The sequence below is a fragment of the Aythya ferina genome (genome assembly GCF_964211825.1).
Source record: "Aythya ferina genome assembly, contig: HAP1_SCAFFOLD_523, whole genome shotgun sequence".
Taxonomy (NCBI): Eukaryota; Metazoa; Chordata; class Aves; order Anseriformes; family Anatidae; genus Aythya; species Aythya ferina.
Window position 1 is genome coordinate 14,021 of NW_028181077.1, and position 18,456 is coordinate 32,476.

Below are 18,456 nucleotides of genomic sequence, written 5' to 3' on the forward strand. Positions count from 1 at the left end.
TCCGAGCCCCCCGGCGTTGCCAGGGAGACCGCGGGGCCCCCCCAGGACCCCCAGGGCCCCCCCAAGACCCCGGGGACCCCCCCAGGACCCCCCAGGCCCCGCCATGTTGGCGCTGCCGCCCGGGCTGACGGAGGAGGAGGAGGCCCTGCAGAAACGCTTCGCCAAGCTACGGAAAAAGGTGGGGAGGGGGCCCCAGGGGGGTCGCCCCCTCCCCTATTTCAGCCCCCCCACCTCAATTTCAGGCCCCCCCCTCGATTTAACCCCTTCCCCCCCCAGAAAAGGCGCTGCTGGCGCTGAAGAAGCAGCAGAGCAGCGCCGGGCCCAGCAGCCAGGGGGGCATCAAGCGCTGTGAGTTGTTGGGGGGGGCTTTATTTGGGGGAGGGGGCCTTGTTTTGGGGCTGGGGGCTTTATTTTGGGGCGGGGGGCTTCGTATTTGGGGGGGGCGCGGCCCCTTTAAGAGCGGCGCGGCGCCTTTAAGGGCCGTGGCGGGAAACCGGGCCCCGTCGCCATGGCGACCGCCGCGCGCCGCCCTCCGCGCGAGGTCACGTGGCCCGCTCGTCGCCATGGCGACGGGCCGAACCACGGCGGGTGCGGGGGGGGGGGGGAGAAGCTGGACGATACCAAGTGGTGCGGCGGGGGGGGGCGGGGGCCGTTTTTGGGGGGATTTCGGCGTTTTTTTGGGGGTTCTGAGGGCGCTGAGCCGCCCCCCCCCGCCGCAGCCATGTCGGACCCAGCCCCCCGTGGACACGGCCACGGCCACGGAGCAGGCGAAGCTGCTGGTGAAGTCGGGGCCATCAGCGCCATCAAGGCCGAGACCAAGAACTCCGGCTTCAAGCGCTCCCGGGACCCTGGAGGGGAAGCTCAAGGTGGGGGGCGAGAACCCCCGGCACCAAAAAGGGACCCAAAACGCCCAAAATGGCCCCAAAATGCACTGAGTGGACCCAAAATGGCATCAAGGGGCATCAAAATGGCCTCAAATGGCGTCAAAATGGCACCAAGTGGACCCAAAATGGCCTCAAATGACCCCAAAATGGTATCAAGTGGACCCAAAATGGCCCAAGTGCACCAAAATGGCCTCAAGTGGCGTCAAAATGGCCCAAAAAGGCACCAAAATGGCCCCAAATAGCCCCAAAATGACACCAAATGGCCCCAAATGGCACTCATGGAGCTAAAATGGGCCCTCATGGCATCAAAATGGCCCAAAATGGCATCGAGTGGCCCCAAAATGGCCCCAAGTGGCACCAAAATGGCACCAAAATGATACCAAATTGCCCAAAATGGCCCAAATCCCCATTAACCCCCCCAAACCCCTCCCAAATCCCCCCACAAACCCCTCCCACCCCCCCTAAATTATTCTGAGGGGGGGGTCCCAGCGCCTGCCCCCCCTCACCCCCTTGTGCCCCCCCAGGACCCCGAGAAGGGCCCGACCCCCACCTTCAGCCCTTCCAGCGCAGCGTCTCGGCCGATGACGACACCCAGGAGGTACCGGGGAAGGGGGGGGGGGGGGCAATTTTTGGGGGGTGGGGGGGTCGAGATGACCCCCCCCATTTTTCTGGGGGGGTCACACCCCCCTCTGACCACCCCCTCCCCGCAGTCCGGCGCCCCCAGAGGAAATCCCTTTATGAGAGGTGAGTGCCCCCCCCCCCCCCCAAATTGATGCCCCCCCCAAATTTTCAGGCCCCTCCTAAAATTTTAGGGCACCCCCAAATTTTGGGGGGCTCCCCCAAATTTTTGGGGGTCCCCCCCAATTTTTTGGGCCCCCCCCAGCTTTGTCAGTGCCAGCGAGCGGCTGCGGGACCCCGAGGCCGGGGGGGGTCGCGGGGACCCCCCCGAGCGGGGGGAGCGGCGCCTGGACTGGGACCCCGAGCCCGAGGCCGAGGAGCGGGGCCGGGAGCGGGACGGAGCCTTCAGACGTACGGGGGGGGCTTTTTGGGGGTTTTGGGGGATTTGGGGGGTCCTGGAGGGATTTGAGGGGGGTTTTGGGGGGCTTTAGGGGGTCCTGGGGTATTTGGGGGTATATGGGGGTTCTAGAGGGCTTTGGGGGGTCCTGGAGGGTCCTGGGGGGGGATTTGGGGGGGCTTTGGGGGGTCCTGGGGGAACTGGGGGGGGATTGGGGGAATTTGGGGGGATTTGAGGGGATTGGGGGGAAATTTAGGGAGATTTGGGGGTTCCTGGGGGGATTTGGGGGGAGTTTCAGGGGGGGTTGGGTCTCCCCTTTTTGGTGTCCCTGGGGGGCTCTCCCCATTTTGGGGTGTCCCCATTGGGGGTGTCCCCGGGTGTCTCCCCTTTTCGGGGGTGTCCCCGGGGTCTCTCCCCATTTTGGGGTGTCCTGGGGGGTCTCTCCCTTTTTGGGTGTCCCTGGGGGTCTCTCCCCCATTTGGGGTGTCCCATGGGTTCTCCCCCTTTTTGGGGTGTCCCAGGGGTCTCTCCCATTTTTGGGGTGTCCCCGGGTCTCTCCCCATTTTGGGGTGTCCCTGGGGTCTCTCCCCGTTTTGGGGTGTCCTGGGGGGGTCTCTCCCCCATTCGGGGTGTCCCCGGGGTCTCTCCCCATTTGGGGTTGTCCATGGGTTCTCCCCCTTTTTGGGGTGTCCCTGGGGTCTCTCCCCCATTCAGGGTGTCCCCGGGGTCTCTCCCCCATTTTGGGGTCCCAGGGGTCTCTCCCCTTTTTGGTGTCCCTGGGGGGCTCTCCCCTTTTGGGGTGTCCCCATTGGGGGTGTCCCCGGGGTGTCTCCCCTTTTCGGGGGTGTCCCTGGGGTCTCTCCCCATTTTGGGGTCCCAGGGGTCTCTCCCCATTCGGGGTGTCCCTGGGGTCTCTCCCCATTTGGGGGGTGTCCTGGGGGGGTCTCTCTCCCCATTTTAGTGTCCCCGGGGTCTCTTCCCATTTGGGGTGTCCCCATGGGGTCTCCCCTGTATTTGGGGTCCCAGGGGTCTCTCCCACTTTTGGGGGTGTCCCTGGGGTCTCTCCCCATTCGGGGTGTCCCCATGGGGTCTCCCTGTATTTGGGGTCCCAGGGGTCTCTCCCACTTTTGGGGGTGTCCCTGGGGGTCTCTCCCCCATTCAGGGTGTCCCAGGGGTCTCTCCCTTTTGGGGTGTCCGGGGTGCCCCACTGAGGGTCCCGGCGCCCCCCAGGCTCGGACTCGTTCCCCGAGCGGGCCGTCCCCCCGGAAGGGGAACACGCTGTACGTGCACGCGCCGAGCTCAGCCCCGAGCTGCTCCGCGCGGCCTTCGCGCCCTTCGGGGCCATCATCGACATCGCCATCGACAGCCCCCGCAAGTGGGCGGGGCCGAGGGGCGGGGCTTAAGGGGGAGGGGCTGGGGAGGGGGGCGGGGGTTAAAGGGGGAGGGGCTGGAGGGGGCGGGGGGTTAAAGGGGGAGGGGCTGGAGGGGGCGGGGGTTAAAGGGGAGGGGCTGGAGGGGGCGGGGCTACAGGGGAGGGGCTGGAGGGGCTGAAAGGGGAAGGGGTTAAAGAGGGGAGGGGCTGGAGGGAGAGGGGAAGGGGCAGGGCTAGAGGGGGCGGAGCTTAAGGGGGCGTGGCTTAAAGAGGGCGTGGCTTAAAGAGGGTGGGCTTAAAGAGGCGGGGTTAAGAGGGGGGCGGGGCTAAAAGGGGATAAGGGGGAGGGGCTGGAGGGAGAGGGGGAAGGGGAGGGAGGTAAAGGGGGCGGGGCTTAAAGGGGCGGGGCTAAAGGGGGCGGGGCTAAATGGGGAAGGGGAAGGGGGCAGGGATAAAAGGGCGGGATTAAAGGGGGAGGGGCTGAATGGGTGGGCTAAAGGGGGAGGGGCTAAAAGGGGGCGGAGCTGGACGGGGAGGGGCTGGAGGGGGCGGGGATAAATAGGGAGGGGTTGAAAGGGGGCGGGGTTTAAAGGGGGAGGGGCTGGGGATAAAAGGGGCGGGGTTAGAGGGGAGGGGCTGGAGGGGGCAGGGCTGAGGGGGGAGGGGATAAAAGGGGAGGGGCTGGAGGGGGCGGGGATAGAAGGGGGAGGCTGGATGCTTGGGGCGTGGTTTTGATTTATCCAAATGAGGTGGGCGTGGCCAACATAACCCCGCCCCCTCCCCAGCTGCGCCTTCGTCACCTATGAGAAGATGGAGTCAGCTGACCAGGCCATCGCTGAGGTGGGGGGGGGGGGGGGGGGGGGGGGGGGGTGGGGAATTTGGGGGGGGGGGCCTCGGGTCGGGGGGGGGTCAGGAGGGGGGTCAGGGGGGTCGGGTGGGGTCAGGGGGGGGTCAGGGGAGGTCATGAGGGTTAAGGGGGGTCAGGAGGGTTAGGGGGGATCAGGAGGAGTCAGGGGGGTCAGGAGGGGTCAGGGGGTTTCCGGGGGGGTCAGGGGGGTTCCAGGGGGGTCGGGGGGGTTCCGGGGGGGGGTCCCCGAGGTGCTGACCCCCCCGTGCCCCCCCAGCTGAACGGGGCCGTGGTGCAGACGTGCAGCTCCGCGTCAGCATCGCCCGCAAGCAGGCCGCTGCTGGACGCCGCCACCCGGGAAATCGCTCTGGGGGTCCCTGGGTGAGTGGGGGGGGGGGGCCCGGGGGGGGGTTGTGGGGGTGTGGGGGGGCTGCTGACCCCCCCCGACCCATTTTGTCCCCCCCCCAGCCGTGAAGAACAGCGCCAAGGGCTCGCACCGCGACAAGAGGGCGCAGGTGGTCTACAACGAGGACCTCTTCGGGGGCAATAATTAGCGGGGGGGGGGCAAAAAAATAACGGGGGGGGGTAAATGGGCGTGGGGGGGCAGTAAGTGATATGGGGGGGGCGATAAATGGGGTGATGGGCGGGGTGATGGGGAGGGGGTGAGAGATAAGGGGGGAAATAAGTGGTGTGGGGGGGTAATGAATGGTGTGGGGGGGGGTAAATAAATGGGGGGGGCAATAAATAATAACGGGGGGGCAATAAATGGTGGGGGGGCAATAACTGATGGCAATAAAGGCTGGCTGCTCTCAGGGCGCTGCTTTATTGGGGGTACAGACGGGGATGGGGGGGTACCAGGGGGGGTCATGGGGGGGGTGGGGGGGAGCACAGTGCGGCCCCCCCCCCTCGCTGTCCCCGTGTCCTGGTGTGACCCCCCCGTGTCCCCAAATGACCCCCCCACGGCAGGGAGCCATGTCCTTGTGATGGCCCCATGACCCCCCCGTGTCCCTATGACCCCCCCATGACCCCTTCATGACCCCCTGACCCCCCCATGACCCCATGACTCCCCCATGACCCCCCCTAAGGCAGGAAGCCCATGTCCTTGTGCCATCCCCATGTCCTTATGACCCCCTGACCCTGTGACCCCCATGACCTCCCCCTGGCCCTATGACCCCATGACCCCCCCATGACCCCCCCATGACCCCCCCCGTGCCCCCCCCTAAGGCAGGAAGCCCAGGTCCTCGTGCTGTCCCTGTGTCCCCATACCCCCCCATGTCCCCCATGACCCCCTGACCCTGTGACCCCCCCGTGACCCCCCTGACCCCCCCGTGACCCCGTGACCCCCCCCGTGACCCCGTGACCCCCCCGTGACCCCCCCTAAGGCAGGAAGCCCAGGTCCTCGTCCCGCAGGTGCTGGCAGGCTGACGTGGAAGTCGCGGGCGTGGCTGGGGGCGGAGTCAGCCCGCAGGCGGCACGCGTCCACCACGCCCCAGCTGATCACGCCCACCTGGGGGCGGGGACACGGCTCAGGGGGCGGGGACGGGACCCGGGGGCGGGGACACGGCACAGGGGGAGGGGTCAGGCAGGGAGGGCACCCGGCTGGGCATTGGAGGGGGCGGGGCCATGACCAGGGGGCGGGGCAGGGAAGGGGAGGGGGCGGGGCCACAGTTACCCCCCCAGTGCTCCCAGTCCCCTCCCAGTCCCCTCCCAGTCCCCTCCCAGTGCTCCCAGTTCCCTCCCAGTGCTCCCAGTCCCCTCCCAGTCCCCTCCCAGTGCTCCCAGTCCCCTCCCAGTTCCCTCCCAGTGCTCCCAGTCCCCTTCCAGTCCCCTCCCAGTTCCCTCCAAGTCCCCTCCCAGTGCTCCCAGTTCCCTCCCATTGCTCCCAGTCCCTCCCCCAGTGCTCCCAGTCTCCTCCCAGTCCCTCCCAGTGCTCCCAGTTCCCTCCCAGTCCCCTCCCGGTGCTCCCAGTCCCCCCCCAGTCCCCTCCCAGTGCTCCCAGTTCCCCCCACTGACCTGGAAGTAGCGCTTCCCCCAGGTGACAACGACCGGGCCCCCAGAGTCACCTGCGGACAACTGGGATGGACTGGGGGGCACTGGGATGGACTGGGATGGTGCTGAGGGGCACTGGGATGTGCCGGGGGGGGACTGGGAGCACTGGGATGGTGCTAGGGGGTACTGGGATGGCACTGGGTGGCACTGGGGATTACTGGGACGGCACCAGGAATTACTGGGAAGGCACTGGGGGCTACTGGGGGTTACTGGTGTTACTGGGATGGCACTGGGGGTCACTGGGAGGTACTGGGAAGGCACTAGGAGTTACTGCAATGGCACTGGGGGTTACTGGGATGTTACTGGGAGGCACTGGGGTTACTGGGATGGCACTGGGCATTACTGGGATGTTACTGGTGTTACTGGGAAGGCACTAGGAGTTACTGGGACGGCACCGGGGGTTACTGGGATGGCGCCAGAGGTTACTGGGAGGGCAATAGGAGTTACTCGGAGGGCACTGGGGTTACTGGGATGGCACCAGGGGTTACTGGGAAGGCACTGGGCATTACTGGTGTTACTGGGAAGGCACTAGGAGCTACTGGGATGGCACCAGGGGTTACTGGGATGGCACTGGGGGTTACTGGGATGGCACCAGGGGTTACTGGGACGGCACTGGGGGTTACTGGGATGTCACTGGGATGGCACTGGTGTTTACTGGTGTTACTGGGAGTTACTGGGAAGGCACTAAGAGCTACTGGGATGGCACTGGGGGTTACTGGGAAGGCACCGGGGTTACTGGGATGTTACTGGGATGTTACTGGGAGGCACTGGGAGGCACTGGGGCTCACCGCGGCAGGCGTTGGGGTCCACCTGTGGCTGGGCGCCCCCCGAGCAGAGGAACCGGGGGGTGACGACGTCGGCCAGGGCCGACACCGCGCCGTAGGGGGGGGCCAGCAGCGCGTCCTGCTCACACGGCTCCCGCTGGGGGGGGGCCCAAAATTAGGGGGGACCCAAAAATTGGGGGGGGACCCAAAAATTGGGGTCCCAAAAATTGGGGGAGGAATTGGGGGGAATGGGGAGGGGGCAAAGGGGGAGGAAAAAAATTGGGGGGGGCAAAGTTGGGGGGGCTCCCCAAAAATTGGGGGGACTCCAAAAATTAGGGGGTGTCCCTAAAAATTGGGGTCCCAGAAAATTGGGGGGGGTCCTCGGAAATGGGGGTCCCAGAAAATGGGGGAGGAATTGGGGGGCTCCCAAAAATGGGGGGGGGGGGGGCAAAAATTGGGGGTGGGTCCCCAAAATTGGGGATCCCACCAAAAATTGGGAATGGGGGGGTCCCCCAAAATGGCCCCCAAAATTGGGGGGGTACCCAAAAGACTGGGGGGGTGGTCCCCAAACACTGGGGGGGTCCCCAAACATTGGGATTGGGGGGGGTCCCCCAAAATGGGGGGGTGCTTTTTTTGGGGTGGGGGGGCATTTTTGGGGTTGGGGGGCATTTTTTTGGGGTGGGGGGGAATTTTGGGGTGGGGGGGGTCCTTTTTTTGGGGGGGGGGTCATTTTTGGGGTGGGGGGGTCATTTTTTTTGGGGGGGGCCCACCTGTTTCCCCAGGTGCAGGTGGATGTTGCGGCGCTGGAGCCCCCCCCCCCGCTGGGACACGAAGAAAGCCGGGACCTCCTTGGGGGGCAGCAGCAGGCGGCCTGGGGGGGGGCAAATTGGGGGGGGGGGCAATAAAGGGGGGTCATGGGGGTCATGGGAGGTCATGGGGGGGCAATAAGGGGGGCAGGAGGGGGCAATAAGGGGGGTGGGGGGGAGTGGGGGGGTAATAAGGGGCACAAGGGGGGGTCATGGGGGGCAATAAGGGGGTGGGGGGGCAATAAAGGGGGCAATAGGGGAGGGGGGGGGCAATAAGGGGGGCAATGGGGGGCTATGGGGGCAATAAGGGGGGGGCAATAGGAGCGGGGGGGGCAATGAGGGGGCAATGGGGGGGTTGGGGGGCACTGGGGGGGTCACTTAGGGGGCTGGGGGGGCAATGGGGGGGGGCAGGGGTTAAAAGGGGGGATTTGGGGGGTGGGGAGGGGTTGGGGTGAGGTTGGGGGGCAATGGGGGGGCTGGGGGGGTTTAAGGGGGGTTGGGGGGGTCTGGGGGGGTTCAGGGGGGTCTGGGGGGGTCTGGGGGGATTTGGGGGGGTCCGGGGGGGCTCACGGTGCTCCTCGCAGCTGCTCTTGGCCGGGGGCAGCCGCAGGGCCCGGGAGGTTCCCTCGGTGCAGGGCAGGCAAATGGGGCTGGGGGGGGGGGCAGAGGTGAGACCCCCCCCCAGGAACACCCCAAATCTCCCCAGGACCCACCCAGGACCCCACCCAGGACCATCAAATCCACCCAGGACCCCCCAAGCCCTCCCATAGTCCCTCCAAAGCCCCCCAGGACCCACCCAGGACCCCCCATAGCCCCCCCAGGACCCCCAAATCCCCCCTCAAATCCCCCCATAGCCCCCCCAGATCCCCCCAGGACCCCCCCCAGGACCCCCAAATCCCCCCTCAAATCCCCCCATAGCCCCCCCATAGCCCCCCAGGACCCCCCAAATCCCCCCAAACCCCTCCTATAGCCCCCCCAGGACCCCCAAATCCCCCCCAGGACCCCTCAAGACCCCCTAAATCCCCCCCAAATCCACCCCCAGCCCCCCCCAAGACCCCCCAGCCCCCCCCAGCCCCCCTCACCGCACGGTGGGTTTGGGCCCCAGGGGCTGCAGCAGCTCCACCAGGGCCACGTCGTAGTCGTAGAATTCGGGGACCCCCCGCGCCCGCCGCCCCCCCAGGTCGTACTCGGGGTGCAGGAGGATCCGCGCCGCCCGCACCTCGTCCTTCCCTGGGGGGGGGGCACCCCGAAATTACCCCCACCACGCCCCCGAAACGGCCAAAAACGCCCCTGAAATACCCCAAAATGGCCAAAAATGGCCCCGAAATACCCCAAAATCACCAAAAATGGGCCCAAAATGTCACAAAACCGCCAGAAATGGCCCCAAAACCAGCAAAAAAATACCCCAAAACAATGAAAATGGCCCCAAAACTGCCAAAAACACCACAAAGCAACCCAAAAGTGCCTGAAACACCCATAGCCCCCCCCCCCCATTATTTTAGGACCCCCCCCCAACCTTTTAGGGCCTCATTCCCCCATTTAGGGCCCTCCCATTACGTTAGGGACCCTCCCCTATAATTTTAGGGGACCCCCCCATATTATTTAGGACCCCCCCATTATTTTATTGCCCCCCCCCCATTATTTTAGCCCCCCCCCAGCCTTTTAGGGCCCCCATTCCCCCTATTTTATGACCCCATTCCCCCACTTAGGGCCCCCCAATTACTTTAGGGACCCCCCCTATAACTTTAGCCCCCCCCCATGTTATTTAGGACCCCCCCCATTATTTTGTGACCCCCCCTATTATTTTAGCCCCCCTCCCCAGCCTTTAGGCCCCCATTCCCCACTTAGGGCCCCCAATTACTTTAGGGACCCTCCCCAATTACTTTAGGGACCCCCCCCTATAACTTTAGGGACCCTCCCCTATAACGTTACCCCCCCCATTATTTAGTGACCCCCCCCCTATTATTTTAGCCCCCCTCCCCAGCCTTTTAGGCCCCCATTCCCCCACTTAGGGCCCCCAATTACTTTAGGGACCCTCCCCAATTACTTTAGGGACCCTCCCCTATAACGTTACCCCCCCCATTATTTCGGACCCCCCCCCAATTTTTGGGCCCCCCACCGGCTCGGAGGGCCACGCGGTGCGGCTCGTCCCCCAGCTGGAAGCAGTGCGCGGCCGTCAGCACGAAGCGGGGGCTGAGCAGGGCCCCCTGGCACCGCTCCGCGCCCGCCCCCGGGCGCTGCGGGGACACCGCCACGGGGTCAGGGGGACAGAGCCGGGGACGCCGCGACCCCAGTGACCCCGTGACCCCGTGACCCCAAAGCCCCGAATCCCAATGACCCCAAATCCCCCGTGACCCCGTGACCCCAAATCCCTGGGACCCCAATATCCCAATGACCCCGTGACCCCAAAGACCCAAATCCCAATGACCCCAAATCCCCAACGACCCCAGGACCCCAAATCCCTGGGACCCCAATATCCCAATGACCCCCATGACCCCAATACCCCAATGACCCTAAATCCCAGTGACCCCAAATCCCTCACCTCCCATGTCCCCAATAACCCCCAAATCCCCGGGACCCCAAATCCCCAATGACCCCAAATCCCCAATGACCCCAATGACCCCAAATCCCCGTGACCCCAATACCCAAATGACCCCAAATCTCCATGACCCCAAAAACCCGTGACCCCAAATCCCTGTGACCCAAATCCCCAACAACCCCATGACCCCAAATCCCTGGGACCCCAATATCCCAATGACCCCAAATCCCCAATGACCCCAATACACCGTGACCCCAAATGACCCCAAATCCCCTTGTCCCCAAATCCCCCATGCCCCCAAATTCCCCTGTTTTCACCCCAAATCCCGGTGTTTTCCCCCCACACCCCAATGACCCAAATTCCTCTGTTTTCCCCCCACACCCCGATGACCCAAATTCCCCAGTTTTCACCCCAAAACCCGGTGCCCCCCCTCACCGTGACGCTGATGGTGAGGTGCCAGGGGTTCCCACACCCCAGTGACCCAAATCCCAGTGTTTTCCCCCCAAACCGCAATGACCCAAATTCCCCTGTTTTCACCCCAAACCCCAATGACCCAAATTCTCCTTTTTTCCCCCCACACCCCGATGACCCAAATTCCCCTGTTTTCACCCCAAACCCGCGCTCACAGTGACGCTGATGGTGAGGTGCCAGGGGTTCCTCTCCCTGTCCCCCGCCCCCTGGTACTCGTGGGCCAACCCGCACAGGCTGAGCGTCGAGCTCTCGTCTGGGGGGGGGGGGGGCAAAAATTTGGGGGGGGGTAAAAATATTGGGGGGGGGGGTAAAAATAAGGGGGGGCAGAAATAGGGGGGTAAAAAATGGGGGGTGAAATGGGGGGGTGAAAATGGGGGGGGGCAAAGTTTGAAGGTGAATTTTTGGGGTGAATTCTGGGGATTTTGGACCAATCGTGCTGTGGGAAGGGGGAAAGGACTCATCTCAGGGCTCATTTCGGGGTGTTTCAGGGCCCATTTTGGGGTGAGTTGGGCGGATTTTGGACTGATCATGCTGTGGGAATTGGGGCCCATTTCGGGGTGGATTTTTGGGGTGAATTGGGGTGATTTCAGACCAATCATGCTGTGGAAGGGGGAAGGCTCCTTTCAGGGCTCATTTCAGTGCTCATTTCGGGCTCTTTTGGGGCCCTTTTTGGGGCGAATCGGGCAGATTTCAGACCAATTCTGCCGTGGGAATTGAGGCCCATGTGGGGGCGGATTTTTGGGGTGAATTGCGGGGGTTTCGGACCGATCATGCTGTGGAAGGCTTTCTGCAGGTCGGGCAGGTCGCGCAGCAGCCAGACGTGCTCCTCCCCGTCCTTGTGGGACGCCAGCGCGTTCAGCGTCTCGGGGTGCACCAGCTCCCCCACCCCGAACACGTACACGTCTGGGGGGGCACGGGGGGGTCACCGGCACGCCCCCGACCCCCCCAAACCCCCAAATCCCCCCCAAATCCCCCCAAAGCACCCACGACCCCCCCAAGCCCCCCCCCAACATTCAAGACCCCCATAACCCCCCCCCAAACACCCAGGACCCCCATGAGCCCCTCCAAGACCCCCCCCAGCAACCCCAAAATCCCCCCCAAGCCCCCCAAATCCTCCTCAATGCCCCCCCAAATCCCCCCCAGCGCCCCCCCAAGACCCCCCCACCACCCTAAAATCCCCCCCAAAAGCACCCAGGACCCCCAGGAGCTCCCCCCAAATCCCCAAATCCCCCCCTATAACCCCCCCAAACCCACCCCATACCCCCCCAAACACCCCCAGGACCCCCCCAGCCCCCCCCAGCCCCCCACCCAGGAAATCCTCGCGGTCATTGCGGGGGTCCCGGCCGATGCTCAGCAGCTCCCGGATCTGGTGCAGGACGGGCACCGGAGACCCCCCCATGTTCACCCGGCCTGGGGGGGCAAAAGGGGTGGGGGGGGGGTCACGAAATGGGTGGGGGGTTCCTGGGTATATGGGGTGGGGTCCTAGGGGGGTCCCAAAGGGGTCCTGGGGGTCCCAGGGTATATGGGGTGGGGTCCCCAGGGGGGTCAATGGTATGGGGGGGGGCTTCCTGGGGGGGTCCCAGGGTATATGGGGAGGTCCGGGGGGGGGGATTTTGGATTTTGGGGGTCCCTGGTGAGGGATTTGGGGGTCCCTATGGGGTTGTGGTTCTGGGGGGGGGTATTTGGGTTTTTGGGGGGTATCCCTATGGGGTTGGGGTTTCTGGGGGGGGTTCTGGGGTCCCTGGGGGGGATTTGGGATTTTTGGGGTCCCGGGTGTGGGATTTGGGGTTTTGGGGTCCCTGGGGGGGGTATTTGGGTTTTTTGGGGTCCCTGGGGGGGTATTTGGGGTCCTGGGGGTGGGGATTTGAGGTTTTTGGGGTCCCTGGGGGGGTATTTGGGGTCCTGGGGGTGGGGATTTGAGGTTTTTGGGGTTCCTGGGGAGGGATTTGTTTTTTTTGGGGTCCCTGGGGGTGGGATTTGGGTTTTTGGGGCCCCCACCGTCGGTCATGATGACGAGGACGTGCCGGGTGCTGTTGGTGACGGGGGGGGGCCGCAGCCCCTGCAGCTCCTCGCTGCGCTCCTGCTCCACCAGCAGCTCGTAGACGGCTCGCAGCGCCGCGTGCGGGTTGGTGCCGGGGCGCTGGGCGTGGGCTGCGGGAACAGCGCCCCACGGCTGCCCCATAGCGCCCCATGGCTGCCCCATAGCGCCCCATAGCGCCCCATAGCTGCCCCATGGCTGCCCTATAGCTGCCCCACAGCTGCCCCATAGCGCCCCATAGCTGCCCCATAGCGCCCAATGGCTGCCCTATAGCGCCCCATAGCTGCCCCATGGCTGCCCCACAGCTGCCCCATAGCGCCCCACGGCTGCCCCATAGCGCCCCATAGAGCCCCATAGCGCCCCATGGCTGCCCTATAGCTGCCCCATGGCTGCCCCATAACTGCCCCATAGCGGCCCTACAGGTGCCCCATGGCTGCCCCATAGCGCCCCATGGCTGCCCCATAGCGGCCCCATAACCACCCTATAGGTGCCCCACTGCTGCCCCATAGCTGCCCTAGAACAGCCCCATGGCTGCCCCATAGCTGCCCCATAACTGCCCCATGGCTGCCCCATGGCTGCCCCATAACCACCCCATGGCTGCCCCATAGGTGTCCCATGGCTGACCCATAACCACCCCATAACTGCCCCATAGCTGCCCCATAACCACCCCATAACCCTCCCCAGGACCCCCCCATATCCCCCCCCAGGACCCCTCATACCCCCCCTATAACCCCCCCAGGACCCCATAACCCCCCCATAACCTCCCCCCAGGACCCCAGAACCCCCCCAGAACCCCCCCATACCCCCTCCAGGACCCCCCCAGGACCCCATAACCCCCCCCCAGCCCCACCTCTGTGCGTGAGCCCCCCCAGGATCTCGACCACCTGGGCGCCGTCGGTGGCCCTGGGGTCCGTGGGTCTCAGCTCCACGTGGGCGTCGGTGCCAAAGGTCACGACCCCATAGCGGGGGCTGGCCCCATAGCTGGCGATCTGGGGGGGGGGGCACATTATGGGGGGGGTCCCACCTGCTCCGAGGGGCCCTGGGGGGTGTTTGGGGGGAATTTGGGGTGTTTTGGCGGGGATTCAGAGAGGTTTAGGGGGGTTTTGGGGGGGAAATGTGTTTTGGGGGAATTTTGGGGGATTTGGGGGATTTGGGGGATCTGGGGGGAGAAGGTTTTGGTTGGGGATTTGGGGAGATTCAGGGGGATTTGGAGGATTTAGGGAGGAAGATGTTTTGGGGAGGATTTGGGGGGGGGAATGTGTTTTGGGGGAATTTGGGGCATTTTGGGGGGTTTGGGGGAGAAGGGTTTTTGGGGGGATTTGGGGCGTTTGGATGGAAAGGTTTTTTGGGGGGCATTTGGGGGATTTGGAGTGGATTTTGGGGGGAGATTTGGGGGATTTGGAGTGGAATTTTTTGGTGGGGATTTCGGGGGCGCTTGTGGGGGAGGTTTTTGGGGTGAATCTGGGGGCTTTTGGGGGCGCGGCACCTTCTCCACCAGCTGCTGCAGGGCCTCGCGCGCCTCCTGGAAGTGCCGTGGCTGGATGCTGTGCGAGGCGTCCAGCACCAGGAAGATGTTCAGCGCCGCGCCAGGGCCCAGCCGAATGCTGCGCTTCTCCGTCGTGCCTGCGGGACCCACAGCTGCCCCACGGCTGCCCCATAGAGACCCCATAACTGCCCTATAGCTGCCCCATAGATGGCCCATAACCACCCCATAGATGGCCCATGGCTGCCCCATAGAGACCCCATAACCACCCCATAACTGCACCATGGCCGCCCCATAGATAGCCCATAGCCACCCCATAGCTGCCCCACGGCTGCCCCATAGCGGCCCCATAGATGGCCCATGGCTGCCCCACAGCTGCCCCATAACCATCCCATAACCACCCTATGGCTGCCCCATAGAGACCCCACAGCCACCCCAGAACCACCCCATAGCTGCCCCATAGATGTCACATAGCCACCCCATAGAGACCCCATAACCGCCCTATAGTTGCCCCATACCTGCCCCACGGCTGCCCCATAGAGACCCCATAGCCACCCCATAACTGCCCCATAGATAGCCCATGGCTGCCCCACAGCTGCCCCACAGCCACCCCATAGCTGCCCCATAGCTGCCCCACAGCTGCCCCATAGCTGCCCCATAGCTGCCCCATAGCTGCCCCATAGCTGCCCCATAGCCGCCCCCCTACTGAAGCTGTCGTTGGCCTCCGCGGCCTCCACGGTCTCGGTGAGGGAGGCGAGGAAGGAGGCGGCCACGTCCTCGGGGGTGTCGAACGAGCTGGGGTCTGGGGGGGGGGCGGGGGGCGTCACCCCCATAACCCCCCCCATGCGGACCCCCCCAGGGACCCCACCCAGGACCCCCAAAGCCCCTCAGTGATCCCCCCAAGACCCCGGGGACCGCCTCAAGACCCCCAAATGCCCCCCAGAATCCCCCCAGGGACCCCCAAGACCCCCCAAAAGCCTCTCAGTGACCCCCCAAAGCCCCCCACATCCCCCCAGGGACCCCCGCAGGACACCCAAGACCCCCAGTGACCCCCCCCAAGACCCCCAAAGCCCCCCAAGACCCCCCAAAGTCCCCCAGGGACCCTCCCAAGCCCCCCAAAGCCCCTCAGTGACCCCCCAAAGCCCCCCAGGGACCCTCCCAGCCCCCCCAGGACCCCCCAGGGACCCTCCCAAGACCCCCCAACACCCCCAAAAGCCCCTCAAGACCCCCCAGGACCCTCAAAGTCCCCCAGGACCCCCCAGTGACCCTCCCAAGCCCCCCCAAGCCCCCCCAGCCCCCCCAGGGACCCCCCCAGGACCTCCAGGGACCCCCCAAAGTCCTCCCAAAGCCCCCCAGGGACTCTCCCAAGACCCCCTAAGCCCCCCCAAAGTCCCCCAGGGACCCTCCCAAGACCCCCCAGGACCCCCAAAGCCCCCCAGGACCCCCCCAGTGACCCTCCCAGCCCCCCCAGGACCCCCCCAGGACCCCCCAGTGACCCTCCCAGCCCCCCCAGGACCCCCCCAGGACCCTCCAGTGACCCCCCCAGCCCCCCCAGGACCCCCCCAGTGACCCTTCCAGCCCCCCCAGGACCCCCCCAGTGACCCCCCCAGCCCCCTCAGGACCCCCCAGTGACCCTCCCAGTGACCCTCCCAGCCCCCCCAGGACCCCCCCAGGGACCCCCCCAAGCCCCCCCCAGCCCCCCCAGGCCCCCCCCCACCTCTGCAGCGGGGCTCGGTGCCGCTCCAGACGCCCCCCTCGAGGCAGCGGCGCTCGGCCGAGCCGATGAGCGTCAGCCCCGAGCGGCAGCGGTACCGGACCCGCGCCTCCACCGCCGCCCCCGAGCCCTCCTTCGTGGCCCCCGGGGGCACCGCGGGCGCCGGGCAGGCCCCGGCTGGGGGGAAAAAGGGGGATTTTGGGGGCACTGGGGGAGTTTGGGGGCGTTTGGGGGCGTTTCGGGGGCTGGTTTGGGGTCATTTGGGGGCATTCTGGGGTCACTTGGGGGCATTTGGGGGCATTCTGGGGGCTGGTTTGGGGCCATTTTGTGGGGTTTAGGGGCATTTTGGGGCCATTTGGGGCCGTTTTGGGGTTTTGGAGGTCATTTGGGGGCATTCTGGGGGCTGGTTTGGGGGCATGTTGGGGTTATGGGGCCATTTTGGGGTCACTTGGGGTCATTTGGGGGCATTCTGGGGTCACTTGGGGGCATTTGGGGGCATTCTGGGGTCACTTGGGGGCATTTGGGGGTATTCTGGGGGCTGGTTTGGGGCCATTTTGGGGTCAGTTGGGGCTGTTTTGGGGTTTTAGAGGTCATTTGGGGCCATATTGGGGCTGTTTGGGGCCGTTTTAGGGCCATTTTGGGGTTTTGGGGGCCATTTGGGGCCACTTTGGGGGTTTCGGAGGCCATTCCTGGGCCATTTTGGGGTCATTTTGGGGGTTTTGGGGGCCATTCCTGAGCCATTTCTGGGTCATTTTAGGGCCATTTCTGGGCCATTTTGGTGCCAATTTTGGGGTTTCCCCCCCCCCCACCTCACCTCCATCGTCGCAGACGGGCATGGAGCCCCCCCAGCGCCCCCCCGGGCCGCAGGTCCTGTTTCGGGGCCCCCTGAGGACGAAGCCCTCGAAGCAGCCGAAGTCCAGGCGGGAGCCGGGGCGGTGCCGCCCCCCCCGCGGCCAGAACCAGCCGTGGTCGAACTCCAGCGGCGCCGGGCACCACACGGCTGGGGGGGGGCACGGGACCCCTCAGGGAACACCCCCAGACCCCCCCCACAGACCCCTAAGGGACCCCCCCAGACCCCATAAAGAAGACCCCCGAACCCCCAGACCCCCCCCCAGACCCCCTAAGGGACCCCCCCAGACCCCATAAAGAAGACCCCCAGACCCCCCCAGATCACCCCAGAGACCCCTTAAAGAAGACCCCCGAACCCCCAGACCCCCCCCCAGACCCCCTAAGGGACCCCCAAAGCCCCCCCAATTGACCCCCAAAGCCCCCCCCTTGACCCCCTATAGACCCCCAAATCCCCCCCTTGACCCCCCCAATGACCCCCAAATCCCCCCCAACCCCCCCCAATGACCCCTTCCTTGACCCCAGATCCCCCCCAACCCCCCCCACTGACCCCAAATCCCCCCCCAAGGCCTCACCTCGGCAGTGGGGGGTGACCCCCCCTGGCAGGGGCTCCCAGCCCCCCCCGGGGGTGCAGCGGCGGAGGCCGGTGGGGGCGGGGGCGGTGCCGGGGGGGCAGTGGTAGCGCAGGGCCTCGCCCCCCCCCACCAGCTCCCCCCGGCCCCCCTTGATGGGGGCCAGCGCCGGGTCGCAGGGGGGGGGGGGCTCAAAGGTGGTCGGGGGGGTCGTGGGGGGGGCCGGGGGGGGCGTGGGGGTGGCTGTGGGGAGAAGGGGGGGGGCGTTAATTGGGGTGGGGGGGTTGTGGGGCAGCTATGGGGCAGTTATGGGGCAGCTATGGGGTAGTTATGGGGCAGGGGACACCAGGATGTGGGGCAGCTATGGGGCAGAGAGGCTGTGGGGCAGTTATGGGGCAGCTATGGGGGGGTTATGGGGTAGCCATGGGGCAGGGGACACCAGGACGTGGGACAGCTATGGGGCAGAGGGGTTGTGGGGCAGCCATGGGGGTTATGGAGTGGTTATGGGGCAGCTATGGGGTGATGTGGGGCAGGGGGATTGTGGGGCAGCTATGGGGTAGTTATGGGGCAGCTATGGGGTAGGGGACACCAGGACATGGGGCAGCCATGGGGCAGAGAGGCTGTGGGGCAGTTATGGGGCAGCTATGGGGGGGTTCTGGGGCAGCTATGGGGCAGGGGACACCAGGATGTGGGGCAGTTATGAGGCAGAGGGGTTGTGGGGCAGCTATGGGGCAGCTATGGGGGGCTATGGGGTGGTTATGGGGCAGCTATGGGGCAGTGGATTTGGGGTGGGGGGGGGCACCAACCGGCTGCAAGGGGGGGCAGCAGCAGCAGGAGGGCGAGCAGGGCCGGGGCCATGGCTGTGGGTCCCGCTGTGGGTCCGGCCGTGGGGCTGGGTCCCGCTATGGGGCCGGGGCCGTGTCCGTCCCCTGGGCCGCTCGGTGCCGCTATGGGGCAGGGCACGGGAGGGGGGGGGGGGTTGCGAAACGAGGCCCCCCCGTGGGTTGCAGGAAATCACTGTGGGGGTGGGGGGGGCAGGTGCTGCCCCATAGCGAG

At 65.7% G+C, this 18,456-nt stretch overlaps 2 protein-coding genes across 2 annotated transcripts; one reads left to right on the top strand and one right to left on the bottom strand.

Annotated features, from left to right (window-relative positions):
* Window positions 1-53: 53 nt before the first annotated feature.
* Window positions 54-4,672, top strand: NELFE (negative elongation factor complex member E; the record flags this gene model as incomplete). The annotated part of the gene is given in 18 exon segments (XM_084540373.1): window positions 54-178; window positions 282-348; window positions 720-730; window positions 732-783; window positions 786-844; window positions 846-866; window positions 1,409-1,435; window positions 1,441-1,628; window positions 1,768-1,913; window positions 3,130-3,152; window positions 3,154-3,187; window positions 3,190-3,274; window positions 4,057-4,111; window positions 4,396-4,411; window positions 4,414-4,451; window positions 4,453-4,473; window positions 4,475-4,499; window positions 4,587-4,672. Coding segments are annotated over 18 exon segments (1,029 nt in total). The 5' UTR covers window positions 54-103.
* Window positions 4,673-5,337: 665 nt separating this feature from the next.
* Window positions 5,338-18,356, bottom strand: CFB (complement factor B; the record flags this gene model as incomplete). The annotated part of the gene is made up of 19 exons (XM_084540374.1): window positions 18,207-18,356; window positions 17,404-17,643; window positions 16,797-16,982; window positions 15,986-16,159; window positions 14,975-15,070; window positions 14,272-14,408; window positions 13,636-13,774; window positions 12,746-12,898; window positions 12,056-12,157; window positions 11,513-11,650; window positions 10,903-11,000; window positions 9,857-9,974; window positions 8,820-8,967; window positions 8,308-8,387; window positions 7,702-7,802; window positions 6,956-7,088; window positions 6,132-6,181; window positions 5,533-5,625; window positions 5,338-5,370 (listed from the first exon to the last, which is right to left on the bottom strand). Exons 1-19 carry the CDS (start codon window positions 18,256-18,258, stop codon window positions 5,338-5,340), a joined length of 2,271 nt encoding a protein of 756 aa, XP_084396500.1. The 5' UTR covers window positions 18,259-18,356.
* Between the last annotated feature and the right edge of the window lie 100 nt (window positions 18,357-18,456).